Source organism: Nothobranchius furzeri, chromosome 16 (genome assembly GCF_043380555.1).
Source record: "Nothobranchius furzeri strain GRZ-AD chromosome 16, NfurGRZ-RIMD1, whole genome shotgun sequence".
Classification (NCBI taxonomy): domain Eukaryota; kingdom Metazoa; phylum Chordata; class Actinopteri; order Cyprinodontiformes; family Nothobranchiidae; genus Nothobranchius; species Nothobranchius furzeri.
In genome coordinates, this window is record NC_091756.1 from 30678547 (window position 1) to 30706252 (window position 27706).

Consider the following 27706-nt stretch of genomic DNA (forward strand, 5'->3'; position numbering starts at 1 on the left):
TGATTTTTGCTTCTAAATCTTTAAATACATTCAGCTCATTTTGACAGTTCAGTCTAGTTTCAGCTTCAGCTCAGCTGTTCGGCGGCTTCAGCTTACAGTTTCAGCTATCCAGCTTTCAAACAGCATTTGAGCAACAAATGCAATTTTTCTAGTTCTCTTTGTTTCATTCTGGTGAAACATTTGTAGCCTCCAGAATTGGTCTGTTTTTCATCTACAGTTTGACCTCTCCAGTATCCGGTCAGATGGAGACATTAGTCTGAAGCTGCCGCCTTTAATCTGCAAGAAAGATACTGTTGTTTGCCCAAGGTCCCTCGCAAGCTCCCTTTTATCTAAGACTGCTTTGTTTCACAGAACAAGAAGGATGAACTTTCATAATTAGAACATTTAATGAAATCAACTTTTATAAGAATGAACCGTTATAAATAATGAAGTGTTAAAATAATGATGAAATGGAATGAACATGGTTAAATGAAATGTTTTTGATTAATCTGTGCTTAGATTAATAAGGATGAAAGGAAATATATGACCCATATATTTAATCAGCGTACGTGACTGGACAAGACACACTCACCATATCTCCATGACGCAAGTTAAAATTAACGTCACTGCACATTGATATTTTCTTATCCACAAAATCAGCATCTTCATATTTGAGGGAGGTATGTATCTGAGGTTGGTTGGCAAAACCCCTTTTCATGGCAAGTTCTGATTTGTCAGTAAACCAAAATATGGCCATTATTATAACAGAATTACTTCCTAAGTGATTCAGTTGAGCTAACTGACTGGCCATCAGAGGAAACCTCTTCTCCCATTGCATCTTTTGACAAGCTGTCAAAACCTCTTACATGCTACAGCTGACCGCAAATGGTTCCTTCAGAATAAAGCTGAACCAGCTCCGACCCCTTAAGAGTCTTCCATAGTTTCAAATAACTACCTGTTGTGACCTGGAGACATCTCAAGACCAGTCTAGTGGCACTGCGGTTTCTTCTACGGACTTCAGAACCTTTAGGGTCCATGGACTTCCTGACATTCCAGATCTACAACGGGGGTCTCCGAGAGGGTACGTAGACTCGACAGATTTCGTCTGATGTGGTTTTATAAACCATCACTTATAGTTTATAGCAGACCAAATTCACTCCCACTCAGAAGTCAGTTTCTCCAGATACGAAGGTTCTGATAACATCACATTCACACATCATCACACCTCACATTCCATCCACTTAGATTCATTCATCACATAAAGTGTTCCCTAGTTGTCATGATTTTAATTGTTTAGAAATAAATTTCTTACTTTTTATAAACTTGATTCTGTCTGAATTGATACGAAATGTTATACGATCCCTGAATAAACAAATAATTCTAATTCTTCTGGTTAAACATTCAAAGACCAATCAGATTGGATTTCCATATTTATATAGAAATTCACATCTTATTGGTCAAATGTAGTGTAGTATATTGAGCTTAAAAAGCACCCAAAATACATACATTTGCTAACCCTACACATTCACGCAAGGCCGTCGTCATACGTTGTTGGGTAGTTTTCACATCCTGCCAGGGTTTTTCCTGGCTCAAATTGAGGCAGAGGTGGTACCATCCTGACCATGCGCCAGCACATGCATACTCTGTGCATTCAACTGCCTCACTTTTTAAAGGCAAAATATTTTTTCATTAAGTGTTCTAATCTAAGCTTCTGTTGATTAATTGAATATTCCATTTGACAACATTTCAAGTGAAACAAAACTGGTTTGCTGCTAAAAAATATGAAATAAAACAACAAAAATAATCACGCTGAATTAACATACTCTTAATATAAAAGGCTCAATAATATGCATTGGTGTTTAGTTCCCTTTTCCCATCAGATATTTATAGTTAAAATATTTTTAAATATTTGACCTACATTTCAGTAACATTTTAGGTTTGTATTAATAGCACTCATCTTAGTCAAAATAACAGATAAATATATCCAGTAAAATATAATGCATTTCATTAACATGCATTCGTATTGGAAATGGTAATATCATTTAATTTCTGTAGCTAAAAATGTGACGGTGACATGTCTGTTATGTACGGGTTGGCAATAATCAAGTTCAAATTATGTTCAAAGAAAGAAGCGTTTGTGAATTATATACTACAATGGCTTGCCATACTTAACTCATCTCTGCAGAGGTTCTGATCCATAGCACTGCAGGATGCAAAATAATGGTTGGTTTATGCTTGACGTATCTGCGAGGTCCGCACGGCTCCGCACGGAAAAGTTGCATCATTTTAACAACCACGCCCCTCCTCCGCACGGCCCAAAATTTCCGCAACGCGCACCTAGGAAATTTTCTAACCACGCGGATGGTCGGACATGGAAAAGCATGGTGGACTGGCAAGAACTAGTATGGCAGAGGTTAGTAAATACAGACATTTGTATGATTCAGCTCTCAGAGATCACCATGATCAACATGTTGTTAATAATTCTTGGAGAGAAATAGCTCGCACTGTCGGAGAAGACGAGGATGTTAAAAACTGCTGGAATGCTATGTTGTAAAAAACAGCAATTTTTATTTCTACTACGGTTTAGTGTTGTATGCATGCCGTAGAGCTCCATGCTTCCCCATTCAGTTTGGGAGAAAATTCGCTCACCGCAGAGACAAGCCGCATGAACCATAAACTCTGTAAGTTGTGAAGCGCTTTCCATGCGCGAGCCGAATCACCAAGCGGAAAGTGAATGCGTCAAGCATAAACCAAGCTTAAACAGGATGGTGGGGACCTTTCATCCGCTTGTAGAATTTAGTCTTTAGTTTAACGACCATCATATATTCTGTGCGCCACTTGATCGTGAGACTGCTACCCATTAGCTTTAGCATTAGCCAATCTGCGTGTAGCTGCACTTTTGATCCCAAACTATGGACCGGTTCTGCCTTTGTTGGTTCCTTTATTTTCCTCCACTGCATCCAGATGACCACATTGTGCGCCAGTAAAAAGGATTTTTCTTACACGTAACTTACTTTTGTTCAATAAAGTTCTGGGGAAAATAGTAATTCAAAGATGTTGCACCAGTGCTACGTTTAAAAGTAGACACACGCACAGACAGTTTTTTCGTCGCACTGTACAGCCCTGCTCTGATATGGAAGAGCCTGGGGGAAAATCAGGACGTCAATAGCACCAACCATAGATATGTACCAACTAGCGAGAAAAGCAACTTTTGATCTTTTTCTGCAGCGGTTTTAGTGCTTTTCGGTGCACCGCTGCTGATACAGTGCCCCTGTAGTGGCGCAACGCTGCAACTGCAATTAAAATAACATCCATATAGCTGGGGGCAAAGTGAAATCAGGCTGGGGCAGCACAAAATTAGCTGGAGCTGGCCGCCACGCAAATTTGAATGCAGGAAAAACCCTGCTTCCTGCCAATAGCGAAGGTTGGGCTCCCCACAGATACCGCTGTCACCGGTTTTCTGCTTGATCAGTGAGCTAAAGTTTGGCATACTATTTGGAGAAATTAATTTCAGATTACTGCTAGAAGTTGGCTGCAAGACTGGCAGCTACGTTACAAGGATAACTGGGCATTCTCATGTAGCCCCACCTCCAAAAAGCGAGTAGCGGGCAGTCCTTTCCTGAAATTCAGAAACGTCCTTCGCTATGCCTTTGTTATTAATCACCAAGAATTAATGAATTTTAATTATCAGTGTGCTATGCCAGGAAACTACCAGCAACACTGAAAAACACTGGCTAACTCATGCTTTGTATACTTCATGACTGCGATCAGTCAGTGGGAGAGGAACACAAAGGTACACAAAGAGCAGAGACCTGAGTATGTAGTATGAACCATGCACCCAGTGGCGGCTGGTGAAAATTATTTTTGGTGGGGCTGTGCTTTTTTTTTTTTAAACAAACTTGTGCTTTCTGAGCTTTGTGCACAACTTCACTATTTCCTGAATTAAGCACAGCTCTTTTATTTCCTGTCTTACATTATTGGACAAAGGGATTAATCCACGTGTGTCTGACTTTTGGCACACTGCCTTGCGGACCAAGGTTGAAAAATACTGCATTAAATTGCACATAAAATAACATGACCATAAATGGTCCACATCCACATTACTGTTTGTGAAACTAACATACTGGAGAATTTCATCACAATAATATTAAATAAACAAGTATGTACCTGATCTTTTGCATGCTGTTGGTGAAGCTCTGGATGACCCCTGTGATGTAGACAGAGTCAACGTTCCTCTTCTGCAGCTGGTTGAACAGCATGTCCACATGTGGCATGATCTTGTGACAATGCCAGCAGAAAGCCGAAATCTTCTTCCTCCAGCATTCTCACAAAGTCTCCTGCCTCTCTCTCAGTGATTGGATCAAAGTCATCCGAGTCTCTGATCATCTGGAAAAATCTGAGGAGGTCATCTTTGTGCTCATACACTGTGTTGACATCTCTCTCTTGGACAAAATGTGCCGGTTCTGATCCACTTCTTCATTGTGTTTATTCACTGCAGGCCTGTGCCCCTCTGCCTAGCATAGCTAGCTTCACCGTGTTTTCCATGTGTGCCCGCCCTTACCAAAAAGAAGTACACTGAAGTATACTTGAAGTATACTAAAAATGAATACAGTATACTTCCAAGTTTACTTTCAATGTACTTATCAGAAGTATAGTTATCCGAGTACATTTTTTAAATACTACTAAGTATACTTTAATACATACTTACATTAAAGTTTACTTACATTTAGACTATACTTGTACTTGACTTTATCAGAAGTATATTTCACCAAGTAATGTATAAGTATACTTAATATATATATATATACTTATATAATATAATAAATATCTAAGTATATATATATAATATATATATACTTATATATGCGGCCGTATGTTTTGGACATATATATATATATATATATATATATATATATATATATATATATATATATATATATATTTGGAACTTTTTATTTTTGAATTAGAACAACAACATTTACATGGAGATGCATTTGAGTTTCTTCTTCCCTTCTCCAGGGCAGTGTTTCCCTGAACAAAGTTTGAATTTCCTTGTGGCCATAAGATCTATCCAACTTAACCAAATCACCAATCAGTACATATAGTTCTGACAAGCTTTCTCTGTATTCATCTTATCTGCTCTCTACTACATTCTACATTTTACTTTGATCTAGCTAAATAACTCACCCAAAAGACAAAAATACATAAATAAATAAAAAATAAAAATTAATAATAATAATTTTCACATGAGAGTACTATCTTTCCAACATTTGTTTTATTGGTTCCCAAATTTTTTCAAATTTCCCTAGTCCCAGTCATAGTCTTGCATTAATTTGTTCCATTTTGTAGACCTGTCTAACTCTGTCTCTCCACTGTGCCACCCTTGGGGGTTCTGTGTCCAGCCATAAAACTGTAATACACTTCTTGGCAGTCATAAGCAGAATTCTGATTACGTATGTCTCCATTATGTGTGTATGATTTTTGGTACAGCATTCCCAGTACAAACCATTTTAACTTAAATTGTAATTTCACCTTCAAGGTTCTTTCAATTTCTCCCTAACACCTTCCCAGAATGGTATGAATTTAGGGCAGTCCAAAAATGTATGTGAAAAGTCTCCCACTAGCCCGCATTTTCTCCAACATAAATTTGGAACATTACTATTTAGACATGATAAGTGGAGTTTTAAAGCATGCATCTTCACCTTCCATTCAAATTCCCTCCAAGACGGACTATTAGTTAATGGCCTGCTTCAAGTGTTTCCTCCCATTCCTCATCTGTTATCATTATGTTCACTTCCAGTTCCCATTTTTCTGTAATATCTATATTCTTAACAATCAAATCCTGTTGTAAAGCTTTATATATTTTGAAATCAGTCCTTTTTGACATGTCCTTTCTGTTTAACATAATCACTTCCTCCATATTAAGTTTATCCTTGCTTGAAACTTTGCCTTATTTTGAAATAACTACTCTGTCTGTCTGTCCTAAATAACATATTAAGCATGAAATTACGAATTATTGTGAAATTACACGCACAGGAAGTGCTTTTATTTTGTAGCATTTGCTCAGTCAGCTCTGGAAGCTTCTCAGCAGACAGAGAAGAAGAGCGAGGGTCGGAGGTGCATTAACCGTCGGAGGTCGCGCTTCTGTTCTGCATCTGCACTTGACAGTCACTGGTTCTGCACCACTGAGCTAAATGTAAGTAGCCGCCATAAAAGTTGCTTAAATGTTGTAAATGTTTTTAAGACGGACATGGTGAGTAATGTTGGCCATGTAGCAAGCTAATATTGCATGAGTTAGCTGTGTTATTAACTTTGTGTGCGACTAAAGTCCGTTTATTAAATTAAATGAGCAGCGCTATCTCATTATTAAAGGTTAGCATCACTTTAGATACTTTTTTATTAGACTTCTAGAGACTTATTCCCTCCATTTTTGTCCCCTCCATCGTAATTTTTTAAACGTGACGTTCTGAGAAAAAAATAAAAGCGGGAGCTCAGCGCCACCAAGTCAAACTTAAACGTCCACTTATTAAAAGTAAATGAGCAGTGGTCTCTTGTACAGTGATGAAAAAATCAGTCTGTGTTGTAAACTATTTCCCCGTAGCACCCGTGCGATAGCTTTGCAAGCAGCCTGGTTTTTTAACCGTAGAAGAGGATTGTGACTGCAAGAGACGAAGCGGTGCTGTATCTCATGCTATGTTCCCTCCTTCCCTCCATTTTTGTCCCCTCCACAGTTTTTTTAAAAGGTGATGTTCTGAGGACAAAAAAAAAAAAAAAACAGTAAGTTCAGTTAGCTCGCGGGAGTTTGTCAGTTTTTGTGAAAAGTTTTATTTAATACACGCATAGACATACAAATTTTGTTAATGTTTTTATCATCAAATTAACGTGCTCAGTTGCACATATCTTGAACCGCAGAACGCTGTTTCTATTAATTTCACAGTATTTTTGTGTTGTAATTTTGTCCTTACTGTACGCTGTTACTCCAGATTCTTTTCTTCAAATGTTATGTTTTTAGCTTTGTGTGGATAAGTCAAATTACACTTGAATCTCCACACACACACACACACACACACACACACACACACACACACACACACACACACACACACACACACACACACACACACACACACATATATATATAATTTAGATGATTTAGCTTCATATATAGTGGAGGACTGCCTAAATTTTGCAGACTAACACAGATCTACCTTGTGATTCACAATGTTTTCTCTACTGATTATGCTTCCTGGTGTAGATGTGCATTCCTATGAGCTGTCAGCCACACCGGGAAGCCTGTCTATGAATCTGCAGTCAGACTTCAATGATCCAACCCCACTCTCTGCACACAAGATTGATGGCATGCTGCTGTTGACCCCCAAGAGGTTCATACAAGTGAGACCACTGGTGAGTAATTCTCACAATCTGCATTTTTGATGGCGCATCCTAAATAACATGACTATATATGTATGTATGTATATATGTATACAGATTAGGGCTGTCGCGGTTGAGGAATTCCCCCTGCGGTGAGTCAGGGCAGCTCAATATTGCGGTATGCGATATTATTGCACCCCGTTTTTATTTATGTACTTAGCAAATTTGTTTGTTGATTACTAAACTCATGTCAATATTTCCTTTGAAACATTGTGCTTACACATTTAAAACATGTTAGAAAACTACATGGCCATTTTTAACACTTTATTGAATGCAGATCGAAGGGCAGTTACGGCATTTTCTGACTGAACTTAAAAACAACATTCAGGAGGTTTAACTTTGAAATGCAAATTTGGCTGCAACATCTAACAGAAATAAAAAAGTGCCTGTTTTGTTTTGTAGTTTAAAATAAAGTGTACAAAATGAGATGTCCTAGGCACTGTCATTTCACTTTCACACACAAGAATAACATAACTCGGTCATGTCCTTGTTATGCGCAAGGAAAACCAGCATGTTAACCTTATGCGGTTTGAGAGAGGATCTGAGAGGGGTGACAACATTTCCAGCGACACTAAAAACCCTCTCGGATGGTGCGCTTGTTGCGCAAATACACATGTACTTACGTGCGACTTTGGAGAGCAATAGAAATCTCCCATGTTTGTTGCGCCACCATGTCAGAGGGTTTTCATTAGGGTCAATGGGTTCCTCCTGCAGGTAGCAAGTGAGCTCCAGCTCGGCTCTAACTCTCTTCGGGACGGTTACAGATGACGTGCTTGTCCGTGACTTCAGCAGGTCTCCAAGCGTTTTTTTCTTTGCCGCTGGTGGCAGCACTGCCTGCTCCAAGGTCTCCGGCTGGGCTGCAGCTGACGCACTGACACCGCTCCCTCCATCTTCCATGTGTACTATCTCCTCGATCAGCACGGACTTTACCTCTCAGCATGCGCTGTCGCGAGATTTAATCAAGTGCGGTAATGGCGGTGGCACGTCCTGCAGCGCGGTGGGTTTCTTAATATCGCGATATTTTCTTCTTGCGGTTACCGCGACAGCCCTAATACAGATTTGTCTTTTAAAACTGGTGAATATACAATTTACAGGTAATGCCTTTATGCTATGAGTATTAGAGCCACTGATGGAAAAAAAATGTAGAATTTGAGAAAATAAGTCATAAATCTGAGTTTAATCTCAGAGTTCTGACTGGTACCTAAAACAAAAAAAAAAAAGGGAAATTGGGGAAGATTATGAGGGGGGATCAGAATTCTGACTTAAATCTTAAAATTCAGGCTTTTTTTTTTGTTCGTTTGTTTTGATTTTTTTTTAACAAAAAAAATTCCTGAATAGTTTTTTGTTTGTTTGGTTTTAGGTTCATGAAAAAAGTCAGAATTCTGACTTTAATCCCAGAATTTGGAAATTATCTGACTTTTTTTCTCAATTCTTTTCCTTTTCTTCAGTGACTCTAATACTCTTAGGCAATAAGGCAGTATTAGGGCCACTGAAGGAAACAATTGAATACTGAGATAAATGTCAGAGTTCTGACTTTATTTATTTTAAGAATTTTTTCTTCTTCAGTGGCCCTAATACCCCTCCGTATTATGTAATGCTAAACACTTCAAATTAACTTTTGAATTCAGCAGTTTATCATTGGATTTAGATGCAGATATCACTGTCTTGGAAAATTGGTCAGAGCAGTTTGGCATTAAGTTTGATTAGTAAACTTTACAGTATTTACACTCTTAATCTTCTTAGGAATTACATGATGTCCACACAAGGCGTACCACTGTTCTCCATGCCCTTCCTGTCTATCTACGTGAGGAAACCTCTGGATTTTTGAGGACATGTGTGGTAAGTCCCAGTATTGTAAATTTGAACAAATCATTCTATTTATTTATGCATAAAGACATCACAAGGACAACGCACATGAACATTTTGGAAAAAGTGCCATTGTTTCAACTACAAACCTTTGGCAAGATGTTTAAGCCTGCCACACACGAGTGCAATCAGCTGAGCAAACGGCCTCGAAGGACTGTTTGCTCAGCAGATTGCTCGCCATGTGCGCCTGATTTTCACTGAGTTTTCTGCCTCACGAGACGCTGAGGTGAATATCTCACCAGTTAGATATTTTGCGCCTCACAGGGGTAAAAATTTGCTGTGTGTGCATTACTGAGCTGCTGGCTGAGCTGAAATATTCTAGTGGCCAATCAAAGCACTTTCTCCGCTCACATGACCCCAAGATGTATTCAGATGCAGCCCCTTACCTTGTCTGCATGTCTGAAAAATAAACAAAATGGTACCTTGTGGATCGATGGGCCCACTGTTTCCATTACCCTTTCGGAAGGATTCTGGGTCTTCCAGGTGCATCTCTTGGAGTAAATTGGCATAAACTCCTTGCCTGGTCCATCTTTCCAGCTACTGTAACCATATTTTCCTAACCTTGAAATGCCGGTGGCGGCGACGTTTCATCAACAAAAAAGGATAGGCATTTCCTCCGTTTCCAGCTCTGTCTCTGTGTTGTTTCTTTTCTGACATGCAGACAGGGGGCTGCCATCTTGGGGTCATGTGAGCGGAGAACGTGCTTTGGTTGTCCACTAGAATATTTCAGCTCAACCAGCAGCTCGGTAATGCGCACACGGCGAGTTTTTACCCCTGTGAGGCGGAAAGTATCTTAACTGGTCAGATATTCACCTCAGCGTCTCGTGAGGCGGAAAACTCTTGTGAAAATCAGGCGCACATGGCGAGGTATCTGCTGAGCAAGCGGTCATTCGAGGCTGTTTGCTCAGCAGATGGCACTCGTGTGTGGCAGGCTTTAAGGCACTGAGAAAAATCAACAATCACTGCAAAGAATTCAAGTAGCTTTCATTAGCATAACACTGGCACACACTGAAGCCATCTCACTTTATTCGTAAATGAGAGCACAAAGCAACAGAATGAACAGGAGTAGGGCTGGGCGATATGGCCTAAAATCAATATCACCATATATTGAAGATCTCACCTCGATAACGATAAGTAGGCAATAACTACAGGAATGCGTAGCAACAATATTTGTCCACTAGATGGGGCTGTCTCATGTATTACAATGACTAAAATTGTACATGACTCAAGATGCTACAGCTTCTTAAAGGGACATAAATGTGGCCAACTTACACATCTTTTCATTTTTTTATTATCAGATTTATTGACATGGGAAAAATTATCTGGATGAGAGACAAGAACTTGGATAACGATAAATCTTTGACATGTTGCCCAGCCCTAAACAGGAGTCTATCAGACTGCATTTATTGTTATTTACATGACAATCTACTGAAATAAAAATGTCCACAGTCAGAGTTTCAGTTCAAATGTGATTAGTGTATGATCTCCCTTTCATTTTTGTAAGGATGATACCAATGAGCCGGACCTCCGGGATGCAGCAGTTGTCCTCCTGACAACCATCACAGATGATGCCGAGAGTCCAGTTACGTACGACCCAGTGAGAATCTGTTATCCTAGAGGGTGATGTGATTGTCAACCTCTCCAGCCTTCCTGGTAATGTCCGGCCTCATCTATGCCTTACATCTAGATTATCCGAAGGGACTGACCAACACATTTGAGTTCACGCAGAAAATCTTACTTGGTCTTGATGAGTCTAAACTGTCACCCACGCTGCAGAGTCAAAAATGACCTGATGTTACATGTGTAACTCAAAATCTGAAAGAGTGGTGGATTCAGATGGCTCACTCTGTTAGAGCATTGTCCACATCCACAATGTAATTTACTATTTGTCTGCTCTTTAATTGTTGATGTTAAAGTAACACACCACCATTTGGGCAAATATGTTCATTTTCCACTCCTCCTTGAGTTAACCCTCCCACTGTCCTAATGGGTAGGACCCCGCGAGGAAAGTTGACCATTGAGCAGGGTTGATGGTTCATCCTTTGGGTCCACGTGGCAGGGGTGAGGTGGTGCTCACTCCTCACCCCGTCACGTGGACCTCAAGGGATAAACCATCAACCCTGCTCAATGGTCAACTTTCCTCTCGGGGTCACCCATAAAGACAGTGGGAGGAACAGTTGAGTTTTACCTTTTCTCTGTTCGTCCAGCCGTTCTGAGTCTGGCAACTCTCATTTGTGGCTTTAGTTTAGCGTGAATAATTGAATCGGATTAGCCCATTAGCATCTAATGCTAATAGGCTAATCCGATTCAATACTCAACTGGTTTTATGCCAAATGGCATAAAGTACTCACTGTCTTACTTGATAGTGGTTAGTGTAATTCATATTTTGTTAATGTTGAATCGATGTGCATTCTGATGTTGCTTTAAACCACCTACTCAAAGAAAGTCTACACACTGCTGTTGTCCAGTTTTCAAAAGTGTGAGTTTGTAATTGTTTCTTTCAAATTTTGTTTTATTTTCTGTTTGAGTTGGCTTAATCGGTAACTTTAATTTGATCATAATTTGAAAATATATTTAATATAAACTCCAAATATTTAAGTTTATTTATGGTCTGATATACTCAAATATCTGAGTTTATAAACTCAGAAAATATGAGGCAACTGATTGCCTTACATTTTTTGAGTTCTGCCTACTTATTCGGGTTTACAGTGTACGAACTGTAAAGATTTTGTGGTGTTCACCTAACAGTTCAAGTGTTCATTTTTTGCTTTGTGTGTTCACAGGGCGTGCTCAGTTGAAGTTTACATCTCTGCGCGTTCAAGATGTAAGAAAAATAACACGAAAGAAATGCAACAATGAAAACTTCAAAACGGCATCAACAACCAAGCAAGTGGATCCATAAAATGGACTGATTTTTTTAAAGGCATTTTTAAAAAGTCTTTCAAAATGGACAGAATTAACGCGTCATGTTCAGAACAGTTTGCGTTCTCATCTTTGATTAATCCTGGTAAACAGGTCTGTTTTTGTTCTGTTCTAATTCTCTCTGTTTAATAAATTTAAACAACATGACTTAGCTATTTTATTTAATTTTTTTTCTCTGCATAAAGACGAAGTATCAGTAAATAGTGGAAATTAAACGTATTGGTAGTAAGCAAATAGCAGATGTTAAATGTTACTTGCAGTATGTGTTTATAGAAAAAATAGAGATACTTAAATGTACTAAAAGAATATTACGTCAAGTTTACTGTAAAGTGTACTTTCAAAACTATAAGTATACTCAATTATATAAGAAGTACACTACAAGTAAACATATATTATTACTTTAAGTATAATTTTAAGTATACATTCAAAGAGAAAAGTATACTCAATTATTTCAGAAGTACACTACAAGTAAACTTATAATGTTACTTAAAGTTTATTTTTAAGTATACTTTCAAGCGCAAAAGTTTACTCAATTTTATTAGAAAAAAACTTATACTGTTACTTTTAAGTACTTTCAATGAGAAAAGTATACTCAAATATATCAGGAGTACACTACAAGTAAACTTATATTGTTACTTTTAAGTATACTTCCAAGGAGAAAAGTATACTCGATTATATCAGAAGTACACTACAAGTAAACTTATAAGTATACTTCCAAGGAGAAAAGTATACTCAATTATATCAGAAGTACACTACAAGTAAACTTATAAGTATACTTTCAAGGAGAAAAGTATACTCAATTATATCTGAAGTACACTCCAAGTACACTTGTGAGGTTACTTTAAGTATACTTTCAAAGAGAAAAGTATACTCAATTATATCAGAAGTACACTACAAGTAAACTTATAAGTATACTTTCAAGGAGAAAAGTATACTCAACTATATCAGGAGTACACTACAAGTAAACTTATATTGTTACTTTTAAGTACACTTCCAAGGAGAAAAGTATACTCAATTATATCAGAAGTACACTACAAGTAAACTTATAAGTATACTTTCAAGGAGAAAAGTATACTCAATTATATCTGAAGTACACTCTCAAGTACACTTGTGAGGTTACTTTAAGTATACTTTCAAAGAGAAAAGTATACTCAATTATATCAGAAGTACACTACAAATAAACTTAAATTATTACTTTGAAGTATACTTGCAGTATACTTCAAGTATACTTTTAGTGGCCCAATTTAGTCCCAAGGAGTATACTTCTAAGTAAACTTTAAGAACAAGTATGCAAATAAACTTCTGTACACTTAAGTATACTTGAAATTATATACTTAAAGTATACTTCTTTTTCGTAAGGGCGGGATAACTCATGTTTCTTCACCTTCTCAGAAAAATGTTTCATGTCCGTAACTCCTGACTCAATCCATGCCTTATCTGTCACAGTCGTTTTGAATAACAAACACGGAAAGCAAAATAACGCATTAGCGTGATTGCATCCAGCTAGCCAAGCCTTCCTGGTGTACCAATTTCGGGAGAAGCCTCGTGTGTATAGTTTACCTCTCTCCTTCTCCTGCTGGCTTATCTTTACGTCGGGCTTATCTGGTCCAAGCTCTTTGACATTAAGTTTTTCCACCATAGTTCTCCTCTCGAACGGATACTGGAGAAGAGACCGAACTGAATTCAGTGGCTGCTGAGATCCGGTATCCATGCTGGTTGTAGGCTCACTGGCGTCCATGTCTATTACATCTGCGTCACGACCAAAAATGTGCTGGAGTAGTCGAGACTCTGCCGGGTTCTACCGAACACCAACGAAAGCCTTTGGCGGTAGCTCTATCGCCCATCATGCTTCTGAATCTACGTCGACGCTGATTGGATACATTCCCATTCCTACCATTTGATTTTCTTGTCAGCAATTGGCCGGCTGCTTCCGTTCTGTTTGGGCGATTGAAACACAGTCTACAGCCTTTCTGTCGCCTCCACCGCTCAGCAGAGAGCTTCTCACCAGTATATGTATATATATATATATATATATATATATGTGTGTGTGTGTGTGATTTGTTTTTGTTACAAAACACACAATTAACTTAGAATATGTGATTATTGTTAATTTTATTTATTTATTTTTTTAAATAAAAATTAAAAACACCGGGGAAAACTGGGAGGGCGGCGCCCTATCGCCCTCTACTGGCCAGCCGCCACTGCATGCACCACATTTTTATGGTGACAGTGGAATACAAAGTGGTCCCTTTCCTTTGACCGACCTCCTCACTTACAGTATCAACATGACAATCGAAGCAAAACCTCATTTGCAACAAGCCCCCAAAATAAACAAGCAAAAACTCCTCAAAATAGAACTAAAATACATGACTCCCCACAATGCACCTCGGCCACTGCAGCCAAGTGGTCGCTACCAGTCCAACTATTAGAATGGATGGATGGGTGGGTAGAGTCTGCAAATTAACTCTGCAGGTGTGACAGCTGCTGTGGGAGTTCACAGTTAGATTTTGTCCAAAATGACACCTGGAGAGTTGATGAGGAAACACTCCATTTTAATCGTCAGTGTTGCATATCAACTACATAACACTTTATTGCCCAGATTGAGGATACACATCTTCACCATCTTCTGGTGTAAAGTAATAACTTCATTAGGGATTACTGTATAATTGCAGCTGTGGCTCGTTAAACGCAATATTGCAACTTTGGTGCTTAAAGGGGTCATTTTACTGTCCTCACAAGACCTTTCAGTTTTAAGTCTGCACATTTATAATTTATTGAATCTACATGAGTGGGGTCAAATGAAACATTTTAATTCATATTGTTCATTGTTATGTCAGTGCTATATAAATATTTTAATGGATTTGAAATGCCTTAATTTTGTGAAGTTAGTGCACACCGTAGTCATAAATGCTATGGTTCTAAATATTGACATGATCATTTTTCAGCCTTTGTTTCATCATTTTTGTTTTCACCAAGAATTCTCATTATGGTGCACCCCTAATTACATCAATATTTAGGTTAACCACTTGGTGCCACATGTCAGACCATTAACTACTTGAAACATGACTGCTTTCAAAAAAACTGTTAACCCTCGTTCACATATACTTCACATCTGGTTGGGTTCACTCACCAGGTTCCAGGCTCCAGCTTATGTTTGGCCGTGGGTGTACCTTAGTTGTTGAATAAATACGTTCCATGATGCTGAGAATGGTGTTGTACTACAGACGAATTAAGAAGGGATAGTCAAGATCTCAGTTTTCAAAACACTCTGTAAAAAGCTTATGGAAATATTAGAGCAAGATAGAGACAACCAAACCTCCTCTCTTTCCTTCTGGGGAAGGTTGGCAGGTCCCAGCAGCATGATGCCCTCCATCAGCCTCTTGTCTTCAAAGTCAAGAAGCTCATTAGAAAAGACCTGCTTGGCCTTCTTCCCCCAGGCCTCAGTGAAGGCTTGTTCCTCTAGAGCTGCACTAACCTGAAAAGAAATGGCAGACATGAAAGGATGTTTTAGTCATGTTGAAGGGCATTTATGGGAATCCCTTAAAATGAGTCTTCATATTTGTAGACATCTTCCTGAACTAGATACCAAATCACCCAAAGGCTTGCCCAAAAGGATTTTGCTACCAAATGGAAACAGTACAACTCAGTTTAACAGAAAAGCACAAGACCCAGTTCAGATCTGATGTCCAATGCAGGGTGAGCTAATACACATTCCCACCCCAAGACTTTTTTCTTTATGCACTAAAAAGATCGAAGGATTCTCACCATTAGACAAAGACTTGCAGAACTGACCTGACTGGGTCAGGACTGCTGTGTAACATTAGACAAAACATGAAAAATGACTGCATGCTGTAAACTTCTGTAAGATTTAAGATCAACCATCTAAACCACAGGTTATTGTGGGAAATGCTGCATTTACCTGCAATATTTAGCTCCTCATTACAAAAATGTGTGACATTCTGAGTCATTTTCCTTTAGATGAAAACAAATGGCTTTTGGCAGAATTCTTACTTGATTACTAAATACATTCAAGATCAAGATCCAGCTGCATGGCGGCACAGCTGAAGCCCTGCAGCCTTGCAATAGAAGGTCTCCAGGCCAAAAATCATGTATGTTAACATAACTTGGCAAGTTCTTTTGTATAAATGTGTCTGCAGAATGAAAACTACCCATGAACAAATGTTTAACGTTTGAGCCAACATTCATTTTCAGAAAATTAAAACTAGCCCATAAGAGAAAAAGCAGGATGAAGAGACCAGAGAGGTGTGCATCATTAACATCCTATCTGGGAATATTGCTGCTTTGATTTAAAATTAAAATTAATGTGAGACAGGTGATCTCAGAACCCTGATTTTATTTAGTATGGCTACTCCATTTTATTTGAACCTGCTTCAGTCTGGAGTCAGAAGTTGTGATGAGACTTTCTGGCACCAAGACTGGGGGGTGTCCCTACCTGGAGGTTGGAGTTATAATCCGTTAGGTTTGTGTCGTAGTTCCAGCTGGCTGACACGCTGAAGAAGAACACCTCCTCAGCAGTGCTGTTGTAATCGCTGAGGAACCTCTGCGCGTCAGCTGTGCTGTTGGTGTAGTTTCCAGGCTGCCAGCTCTCTCGCAGTGCTTCACAGCGCAGCAGCACTGGCAGAAGCATCAGCAGAGAATTTACTAACCTGTGTACACCACCTCCACCCATGGCTGGCTCCAACTTAACAAGGGTTGAGGAGAAGAAAAGGGTTCAAATCCTACAAACGAGCTGCCTCATCCACTTCTCCAACCGGTGCGTCTTTTCTTCCAACCTGGCGGCTGCCGCTGCTGAAATGCTCAGAAAGCAACAAGCGCTTCTTTTAAAGTGCCAGTTTAACCCAACCCTTCTTCTTCTTCAGTGAGCGAGACAGGCTAGACCAGTGGCAGAACCAGAACGTAGCAAATGGGTGGGCCTAGAAAAATCTGGATGGGCCTAATTAATTTCAAAGCTCATATGAGATGTGTGCCGCGCATGTGCACATCAAAATGACATGTTTTAATAAAATCTCTCAAGCCACAAATAATCCTATGATAGAAGATTATACATTAGATACTTATTCCATGGATCTCTGTTAAATTTCAACTTTAAGGACTGTTACAGACGCTGGACTCCCGCTCTGGGCCAAGACCTGCACACTCTCTCGTGTGAACTTTCAGGCTGGACAGGTTCTAATCTCAGCCAGGCATGCTGCCTGGCTCGTCTCAGCATCCTAGCTGCAGGCTATCAGCCAAGGGCTGAAGATCCAAAAGACTATCGGGATTTTTGACTGTTCTTCATGCTCCAGATAGCTCAGGATGCAGCAGGAGGTGGTGCAAAACCAGAGATCAGATCAGATGATTCTCAGCTACCGCACCCTCCACAGGGGAATAATCCGCAAGCATGATGCAAGCACGCACACACACACACACACACACACACACACACCTTGACAAAGCAGCATACACCTCCAACCACACCCCCTCTCCTTACCGGCTCTCAAGAGCTCTGTCTCATTCAGCACCATGGACAGTGACACGCCGATGTGGTGCGGGACGACTCATCACCTCCGGAATCTTCCACCCAAAGCCTCGGTCCACATAACAATAAAATGAACAGAACCAAATAAAATGGCCTTAGAGGATTAAAGCAGACCCGATGAGATACCAGGATGAAATGATTCGTTTCCTTTACTGGATTAACGTAAGTGCAAGGAAAAGCATCAGATAAAAGGTCCTTGCGTGTCCGCTGTGTGCTGCGCATCTGTCTCCCCCTCACACCCAGTCCTTTCTCAGTTTACACCGCTGATCAGTATCAATGATGATGAGACTCTGGGAGATGCCTGGTTCAGCTGTGAGAAGTCCAGGGCAGGAGGACGCTTCTGAGAGAAAAAAAAATCATGAACATCACTGGGTGGCAGGGATGGCATCAGAATATTTTCTCTGCAGTAGGTTAATAGTTGCTTAGTGTCAGTAAACAGGTACCAATTCACTTTTTTATATAGAAAAGACCAAATTACAACTCCAACAAGCAAACTGGAAAACTTATTCATAATATGATTAAAATTAATACCAGACAGAAAAGTTACAGTATTTTTATTACACAATGAAAAAAGTGCACATTCATTAAAATAATAATTTCACATTGTAATTGTTGTTACAACATAACTTTAGGTTACTGTCGTAACCCCGGTTCTCTGAGTAACATGAGTGAGATGTCTCACTATGGGATACGCCACTCCGCGGATTCCTCAGAAGCACTTATCTCAATACGCCAATCCTGATTGGCCAGTGACCGTGACGTACGCGTCACCTGCTACTATAAGTAGCAAGCGTCCCAACGCACGCACCATTCAAGATAAACACCTCTTCTCGCTTCGCCCAGCAAGAAGGGTTGTCTGGTGAGACATCTCACTCATGTTACTCAGAGAACCGGGGTTACGACAGTAACCTAAAGTTCTCTTTCTTGACATTCGTTTCGATGTCTCACTATGGGATATGGAGACTCCCGTATTGCCAGACAGCTTATCCAGCGATCACCAACCTACAGGGATACGTCTTGGCCCGCCAAAGACCCCACACTCAGAATCGTGTGAGTCATTGCAGGGACCGAAACATCAAGCTTATAGAAGCGTGCAAATGCAAGTGGAGAAGCCCAACTTGTTGCAGCACAAATCTCCTGGATTGACAGCCCCTGAAAAAGGGCCTAAGAAGCAGACAGGCCCCTAGTAGAATGGGCCCTGAGCCCAACAGGTGCCTGAATGCCCTGACAGGAGTAAGCCATAGAAATAGCCTCCACAATCCAGTGGGAAAGCCGCTGCTTTGTGACGGGTTTCCCCTTACGAGGCCCACCCCATGACACAAAAAGCTGGTCCCCCCTGCGAAGGTTCTCCGTCCGATTCACATACTCCTTGAGCGCGCGAATTGGACACAGCTTGTGCCACCGCTCCTCCTCAGGAGAGGAGAAGGGTGGTGGGTAGAAAGCTGTGAGGATAATAGGAGAAAAGGAGCCCACTACCTTAGGCACAAAGGCAGGGTTGGGCTTCAAGGACACCTTCATGTCACCTGGTGCAAACTGGGTGCAGGATGGGTGCACAGAGAGAGCCTGTAAGTCACTAACTCACTTTGCAGATACCAAAGCCAGGAGTAGCACCACCTTAAGAGACAGGATCTTAAGGTCCAGGCTGTCCATAGGTTCAAATGGAGGCCCGGAGAGGGCCGACAGCACCAAGGACAGATCCCATGAGGGCACCAGGGGTCGAGACACAGGGAGAAGCCTGCGCGCGCCCCTCATGAAACTACACACCAGGGGGTGTCGACCTGCCAATTTCTTCCCAAAACCCAAGTGTCGGGCGGAAATGGCTGCTAGGTACACTTTAATGGTGGAGAAAGCCTTCTTCCCATCCAACAAGTCTTGCAGGAAAGACAGAATGATGTTCACCGGGCATTGGAAGGGTGAGACCTCCCTACCCTGACACCAGGCTTCAAACACCCTCCATTTACAGTCATATAGGGACCTAGTGGAGGGGGCCCTAGCATTCTGAATGGTTCGAATGACTGCCTGGGGCAGCTCTGCTGACACTAGCCCGCACCCCTCAGGGGCCAGGCCCACAGGGCCAGCCGTTCTGGATGAGGGTGGAAGATCGAGCCTCCCGCTTGGGACACCAGGTCCCTGCGAAGCGGCAGTTTCCAAGGTTGGCCCTCCAGGAGTTGGAAAATGTCCGCCACCCAATGCATGGCTGGCCAGTATGGGGCCACCAGAATGAGAGTGTGGCGCTGGGTTCGTACCCTCAGCAAGGTGGGTGGTATCAGGGCCACTGGGGGAAAAGCGTAAAGCAGTCTCCGTGGCCAGTTGTGCGCCAGCGCGTCCACGCCGAGTGGAGCGTCTCAGTCGCGCAGGGAGAAAAACAGTGGACACTGAGCATTCTCCTTGGAGGCAAAAAGATCCACTACGGCTGTGCCGAACCGGATCCAAATCTGTTCCAACACAGCCGGATGCAGGCTCCAATCCCCGTACAGGGGTGTCCCTCTGGACAACAGATCCGCCCCCCGATTCAGAACACCTGGGACATGGGTGGCTCTGATTGAGAGGAGATGCCTGCTGCACCATAGGATCAGTCTGCGTGCCAGCGTGTGTAACCGCATGGAGCGCAGCCCCCCCTGGTGGTTTATATAAGCCACAGTCGTTGTGTTGTCTGTTCTCACTAGGACATGATGGCCGGAGAGAAAAGGCAGGAAGCGCATCAGGGCCAGAAAGACCGCGAGGCGTTCCAGATAATTTATGTGTGTCCCCCAGAGCTCTCTGCTCCACACACCCCTGACAGAGCGACCATCCAGGAGCCCCCCCCCCCCCCCCCCCAACCTGACAGGCTCGCATCTGTTGTGACCACTTTCCTCACGAGAACCAACCCAAAGGCACCCCCTGTGCCAAGAGGGAGGGGTGACGCCAACAGCGGAGCGCCGCGACGCACGCTGCAGAGACCGTCACCCTGCGCGCTCTGTGGCGCACTGGAGAGAGACCCAGAGAAGCCACCCAGCGTTGAAAATCTCTCATGTGTAGACGGCCGAGTGGTACCACTGAAATAGCCGACGCCATGAGACCCACAAGCCTGAGGCATAACGCAAACCGCACCGAACTGTGTAGACGGAAGCGCGCCAGGCAGAGCGAGAGCGCGTTCATGCGCGGTGTCGAGAGATGGGCCGTGAACGACCCTGAGTCCAGATTCAGACCTAGAAAGGTTATTTTCTGGGAGGGGAGTAAAGCGCTTTTCTGCCAGTTTATTCTGAAACCCAGACCACACAAGTGATGGATCACAACCAGCGTGTTTGACGCTGCCTCCTCTCTGGATCGTGCCAGCAGGAGCCAGTCGTCTAAATACGTGGCCAGCCGAATGCCCCTCCCTCTCAGAGGGGCGATCGCTGCCTCCGTACACCTGACAAACACCCTCGGGCTCAGCGAGAGGCCGAATGGGAGCACGGTGTATTCGTCACACACTCCCTGAAAGGCAAACCTCAGAAATTTCCTGTGTGGAGGGTACACGGGAATATGAAAGTATGCGTCCCTCAGGTCGATTGAGGTGAACCAGTCGTTCTGGTGAATCAGACGCAAAAGGGGTTTAGAGCGTGAGCATTTTGAATCTGTACTTTCTGAGGCATCGGTTCAGGGCCCTCAGATCCAGGATCGGGCGAATCCCGGTCCCTCCCCGTTTCGGGACCAGGAAGTACCTGGAGTAGAAACCGCTCTGAGACCGATCGGGAGGCACAATGCATATCGCTCCCTTCTCCAGCAGGGAGGAGATTTCTCCCTGAAGGATGTGAGCTGACGTCCCCTGGGCGTGGGAGAACACTACGCCGGAGAATCGAGGAGGAACTGAGGCAAATTGGAGCCTGTAACCTCTCGAAATAGTTCTCAGCACCCAACGTGAAGCAGAAACCGCTGTCCATTCCTCCATGTGAGTGGAGAGCGGTGACACAGCCATGACACACGGAGCAGCAGCTCCCTCCAGAGGTTGTGGGGCAGCGGTGCTCGTGGCAACCACTGCGCATGCGCGGGGGCTTTGTGCTTTGACGGCCCAGGCGTACGGGGACGACCCGTGGCTGGCGGGTAAGTCCGCCAGGGGCCGCCCCCGCCTGGTTCCGCTCATGGGTAACATTTTTATTGATTTTTGCTGCGCCCTTGACATTTCGTCTGGATGCGTCAGCGAACGTTTTAATGCTCCTTGAGCGTGACATGTTTGTGAAAAACAATGTGAGTGCTTGTGACGTGTGTTTTGAGCCGGCACAGCCGGCTGCACGTCCTGGCCCCACCCTGGACCGCTCGGGGACTCTGCCGGAGGGGTTCCGTGAGGGGGGGGGGGGGGGGAGAAGGCACCATGGCAACATCGAACAGGAGGAGCTGGCGAACGGGGAACTGCCAGCTGCAGCGTCGGGAGGGAAAGAACTCCGTCAGGCTGCCCTCTTCTTCTTCCTCACCTGCTGACCGCCGGGTCGGGTGGGTTGTCCCGACGGCAGAGCGGCTTGGTTGCCGGATCTCTGAGGCCAAACTGGTCGAAGCGCTGAGCCCGAAGGAGCTGGTTGGACAGCTTGAGGCTTCGGGCGCTTTGGGATCCGGAACTGAGGCAGGGCTCTGGCAGCTGCCTGAGGAAGGTTCGGCCGAGCCGGCAGCGCCGGTGAGGGCTTACGGGGAAGGCAGAGATGAAGGGCTTCATCCTCTTTCTTTTTGGCCTCACACCGTTGCTGCATTGATGCCAGGGCAGAGCCAAAAATACCTTCAGGCACGATTGGCATGTCCAAAATGTCCTCCTTCTATCAGAGAGGTTGGTGAGGTTCAGCCATCGTGCACGTTCTTGAAGCACCATCATGCCCATAGCTTTAGCCGTAGCCTGGACCGCGCAGCGCTGCACACGCAGGCAGATGTCGGTCAATACGGTGATTCTCTCCCACACCTCCGGGTCCGGCTTCGTATTCATGTCCTCACAGAGCTCGGCTTGGTACGCCGAGAGCATGGAGGAGACGTTCAAAGCTCGGACCGAGATGGCGGCAGCCTTGTACGCCCTCCCGTTCAGCGCCGACTGGAAGCGGTCCGCCTTAGCAGGGAGAGCGGGAGGCCTGGAGGAAGTTGCCGAGAGCCGTGGGTGCAGGTGTGCTGCAACCAGCGGTTCCATCAGCGGCATGCGAAGCATGCCAGCCTTCTCCGTCCCCTCGAAGTCCAGCGAGGAGGCTCCTTGGACAGGAGGCCTGGAGCTGAAAGGGTGTTTGTCCCAGGAGGACCTCACTTCTTGGAGAAGCTCCGGGAAGGAGAGGCTTTGCCGCCCTTGTGGCCTGAGGCAGCTTCTTTCCCTCGTAGCGGGATCTGACAGCCTCAGTGACCACGGTGGGCCAAGGGATGTTGGGCCTGGTCGCAGCGCGTCGGCAGACTGACTGCATGTCCAGGTGGATGGCCGGAGAAGCCGCTCCATCCCTGGGAGAGGACGGAAAGCTAGGCATGGAGGCCTGAGCGATGGGGAGAAAAACGTCGTCCTCCTCTGAAATGAGGAGTTCCGAGGTGTCCTCGTCGTCTCCGTAGTCCAACTACAACACGTCCTCGATGGGGTGGCTCGGACCGGCCGGTTCGAGCTGTGAGCCCCAGCTGAGTTCGGCACACGGTTCCGGCTCCGGGAGGACATGTTCGCTGGCGTCCCCAGGCGGTGGCCCAGGGGCCGGCAGGCAAGGGTCCTTCCCCGACAGGCTAGCTTGGCGCGCTAGCCGCCGGCGAAGGCTCTTCAGGGTGAAGCAAGCGCAGCTCTCACATGACCCGGGGACTTCCAATGCCAGCTGGGCGTGTTCCAGCCCGAGGCAGCTCGAGCAGACCTTGTGCGGGTCTTTGCTTGAGATTTTGTTCCCACAGGTACAGAGGCGAGCTCCTGCGCCGTCGACTCCTCTGGTGGGAAGAGCGGCTTCCATGCTGGCTAACTGGTGTGTTAGCAAGAGAACGAACAGATGCACTGGAGTGTGAAGCTGCTCGTTATGCCCCAAACCTATGGTGAAGGTCAGGACAGGACGGTAAGTTAACGTTCGGCGACGGAGAGAATATTAGCTGGCTCTGTCTGTGAACAGTTGAGTTAACTTACCTTAGAGATAAGCGACCACCGAAGCGAGAAGAGGTGATTGCATGGTGCGTGCGTTGGGACGCTTGCTACTTATAGTAGCAGGTGACGCGTACGTCACGGTCACTGGCCAATCAGGATTGGCGTATTGAGATAAGTGCTTCTGAGGAATCCGCGGAGTGGCGTATCCCATAGTGAGACATCAAAACGAATGTTAAGAAAGAGAACTGGGGTTGCTAAGCAGTTGCTTGCTTGGCCACAACTTGGTGTTGCTATAGCAAGTAGGTGGGTACTTTGTCAAACTGGGTGGGCCTGTGCCCACCCAGGCCCACCTGTAGCTCCGCCCCTGGGCTAGACACCCACGAGGCGTATTGCTGCCACAGCTGCCCAAACACACCGTCAGAGAGCATCACAGCCTCTCATAAACCCACGTCACATGCAGATACCACATCAGGGTCCACACCCTACACCTGTCCTCCACACCCAACAAGGTCCGCAGAGAAAACACCGACAGACCCGTAGCCCTCAACCTCCGAAAATAGGCCTCCTCTCACGACCATACCGTCCACAGTGCAGAAGAACATGGCACACAGACTCAAGCTCCCCACAATCACACCTCCTGTCCATGTGTTTCCCCACCAAAAACAGCCCGCCTCGAAGACCACAATGCCCCAACCTCAACCGAGTGAGGACCACCGTGTTTCTCCTCCAAAGACTGAACCCAACCCACTTTAAAATGACCTCTTTATAACAGTTCTTCCACCAGCAGCAGCTCGCAGAGGAGAGGCAGAGCAGGCTGGCGCAATCAGGCGCACCAGGTGAGGTCAATTATCTCCCAAAAAAAAAAAATCCACATGGACCCTTTTTCTGAAGCACATCATCAACAAGTGGTGTGAAAAGCTAGAAGCTTGCTTTGCAGAGCAGGAAACAAAACACTGTTAGATCTGTGCGCTTGGATAAATAAATGTGTCCAGCAGAGTGAAGGCTCCTCAGTAACGCTGCACCGTGGAGTGTTGGGGAGGAAATCCACATATTTCACTCTCAGTTCCCATTCCCCAGCTTGGAGACCACGAAGGGAGGGCTTCTTGTTTTTTGTTGTTTTTTTAATAGCGGGTGGCATCTAGCATTAGGTGCATTTCCGCCATCTACTGTGTAGGAGTGTGAGTCCAAGTGGGACAGTCACTGTATAAAATTATACTCATCTGTACATTATTATATATTATAAATATACTATATGCTCCAAATTAGTCCACTTTTCTCAGGAAGTCAAACAAAAACTCAGAAATACATTTTACCCCACACCTTTATATTCATTTCGCCACATGCTTGTAACGTGATGAAGGAGCCATTTCTCAAGGTTATTATCCTCTAACCACTGTTCCCTTTGACACAGTGCCAGAGTGCATGAAACAGCCTCAAGGTCATGCATTCGCTTCTAAACTGTTTACATTCCAGCAATGAAGACAGAAGATGAAGATTCTTTTCTTTTCTTTCATTAGATCAAAGAGCTCTATTTGCAATAAAGCTAATCAAAACAACTGTTAGTCAATAATACAATGTGACCGATCTGTGAAATCACAATTTTATGATTAATATGTTTTTATCAAGTAAATGACTTATTTTAGTCACTAGACATGCTGATACATTAAGGTAAATAATCACATGACACATTGCTGTGCTGATCCAATCAGAACCTTCCTAGTCTGAAGCGTGGCAGAGCCTCTGTGGTGTTTATTAATTGTGTCAGCTTTGATTCGTCCAGAATCAAAAACATCCAGATTAATAAAACAGTTCCAATGCCATTTTAAGTCAGTATTCAACAAGATCTCAAGATCCCCTGAAGTTCGCCGCATGTTAAGTGAAGTATGGACAGGCCATCTGTACTCCTCTTTTTAAGCTAAGAACTATCAAGCTTGGAAAAACCTGTTGTTGTTATCAATCAACAACGGTTCCTTCAGAATAAAAGCTGAACTCGCTGACCCAAGGAGGGTCCCCTTTTTGATGCTGTGAAACACCTGTCGCTGTTAACCTGGAGACAGTCCAAAGACTAGTCTGTTGTGCTGTGACGCTGTACCATCGGCTCCAGTATCGGAAGGAAGGTCCGAGGACCTGGGCATTCTGGATCCACCGTGGAGGTCTCACTGAAGGGTATGTGGACGCGACAAACTGGCGTCTCATGTGTTTATGACCACGGTTCAAACTTGATCAGTTAGGAGCAAAACAATATCTCCCACTCAGACTCTGCTTCTCTGGACACGGAGGTTCTGAACTTGACATTGTTCACACACCATTCACCTCACATTTCATTCCAACAGAGCATTCATTCATTGAAAGCTTCTCTCTTCTCTTGACTCTCAGTTCATGCAAAGTGTTTAATTTCCATGTAATAAAAAGATCCAATCTTCTGATTTAAATAACCCAGTGTCCATTAGATGGGATTCATACTAGATATGAATCTTTAATGTCTATGGTCATTAATCAAATTGTAATTCTAATCCATTACAATAATGGCGAGCCAGCCAGGATTTTGAGGCTTGTTATTTGGAAAGTCTTTAGGCTTGGGGTTGTTATTAGGTTTTTGGGCCTGTTGTTTGGGTCCAGCTTTTTTTTTTTAATGAGTTCCGGATGCAGTACACTCGAGTGTCATCGAGGAGGTTTTTTCCTCCACCGCCAGAACTGATGGACTGTTCGAACTCTTACTGGATTTACCAAATCATGTAAAGGCACAGCTCGCCATTCTTCTGAGCTCATCCATGGGTGTGGTTTTAGGGTCTACGGTACCCATGTATCGGCTACACTGGGCATGTAGATTCTCAAGGAATAGTCTCTTAAAACCTTTTTCCTCTTCCATCCCGTCCTTGAATTCCGTACCAAAGTATGCGTTGAAGAGGCGTTGATAGAAGAATTGTGGGTCTTCAGTACGACTCTGTTTGACTGACAAAGCTAACTGTATGCCACTACTGCCAATGCGTTACATAAGGAAGTCAAAGTGTGCCACATAATCACAAAAATAAAAGAAAAATATAACATTTAACAAGAGCTTGATTTATGTTTATATAAATTAAAACTTTCCAAACGTAATGAAAAATTCTAAATAACGTAAAAATACAAAGGAACATCTGTTGCTCAGGCTGAAAAGTTTGGGAGCCACTGCTCTAAGTGATAAATGAATATTGTTTTTAAAATATATTATATGTGCAGTTTTTTAGGGCTTTTATGTTTTCTGTAAAGATCGGTATGCTGAAAAGCATTTAATGTTTTGCATAAAGCATGAGGTTTTGGTTAGTAATTGATTGGGAGAATAACAAATGACTGATTTTGGATAGTGTTTATCAGGCAGAGCTTTGTTGCCAGCGTTCCATTGCTTAATGGCTTCAAACATGTATATAAAAGTGTTAGTTTTTTTGTAAACCATTGGATGAAATTACACAAACTGACTGAGCTCTAGTTAAGGCTCTTGTAATAGTGTGTGTATGTGTACGTGCGTGTGTGTGTGTATGCGTTTGGGGGAGGGTACATTGGAACTTTGTCCCCCCCAGTTTGAAAATTCTATCTGCGCCCCTGCACACAAATAGCTTATTTCTGCATTCTAAACATTTATAATTCTTTGATTGGGTGGACTTTTACACTGCACAATTATTATACAAAGCCAGTAAAGGTACACTTCCTATAAATATTCAGAAGCTCTTTCCATAGAGAGAAGGAAGCTGCTATTTGAGGGGGGACTAACTTTAAAGTTCAGGCCTTAAAAACTACAAGAAAAAGTCTGTGTGTGTCCATATTTGGAATCAAACTTTGGAACCAACTGGGGCTACAGCTCAAGCGATGTCCAAATATTTATACATTTAAACTCAAATACAAGGAAATGGTTTTGTTACAATGAGAAAGCTGGTGTTTGATTGCTATTGATTGTTATGGATTTAACA

The 27706-nt window shown here is 43.4% G+C and overlaps 2 protein-coding genes across 2 annotated transcripts in view; both read right to left on the reverse strand.

Moving 5' to 3' along the window:
• LOC107373083 (angiotensin-converting enzyme-like) overlaps positions 1 to 27706 on the reverse strand; it is a 74262-nt gene that overhangs the window by 6717 nt on the left and 39839 nt on the right. The window contains exons 2-5 of the mRNA XM_054749097.2: positions 17690 to 18077; positions 16652 to 17007; positions 15515 to 15673; positions 15329 to 15416 (exon numbers count right to left, since the gene is read on the reverse strand). Of these exons, the coding sequence (XP_054605072.1) occupies positions 15329 to 15416; positions 15515 to 15673; positions 16652 to 16888 (484 nt within the window). The 5' untranslated portion in view covers positions 16889 to 17007; positions 17690 to 18077. The remainder of the gene's footprint in view (positions 1 to 15328; positions 15417 to 15514; positions 15674 to 16651; positions 17008 to 17689; positions 18078 to 27706) is intronic.
• Positions 19169 to 22700, reverse strand: LOC139063448 (uncharacterized). The gene is made up of 3 exons (XM_070545305.1): positions 22551 to 22700; positions 20801 to 20941; positions 19169 to 20170 (listed from the first exon to the last, which is right to left on the reverse strand). The coding sequence occupies exons 1-3, from the start codon at positions 22698 to 22700 to the stop codon at positions 19316 to 19318; spliced, it is 1146 nt and encodes a 381-aa protein (XP_070401406.1). The 3' UTR covers positions 19169 to 19315.

Bases quoted from the DNA above. Each gene is read 5' to 3' on its own strand.
- LOC139063448 (XM_070545305.1), bottom strand. From the start codon at position 22,700: ATGCTCTCGGCGTACCAAGCCGAGCTCTGTGAGGACATGAATACGAAG. The intron at 20,942-22,550 runs GTGCTTCAAGAA...CTCCCCTCCCAG, and splicing joins CTAAAGCTATGGGCATGATG to AAAATAACCTTTCTAGGTCT. The intron at 20,171-20,800 runs GTGGGTCTCATG...GTTGGAACAGAT, and splicing joins TTGCGTTATGCCTCAGGCTT to TTGGATCCGGTTCGGCACAG.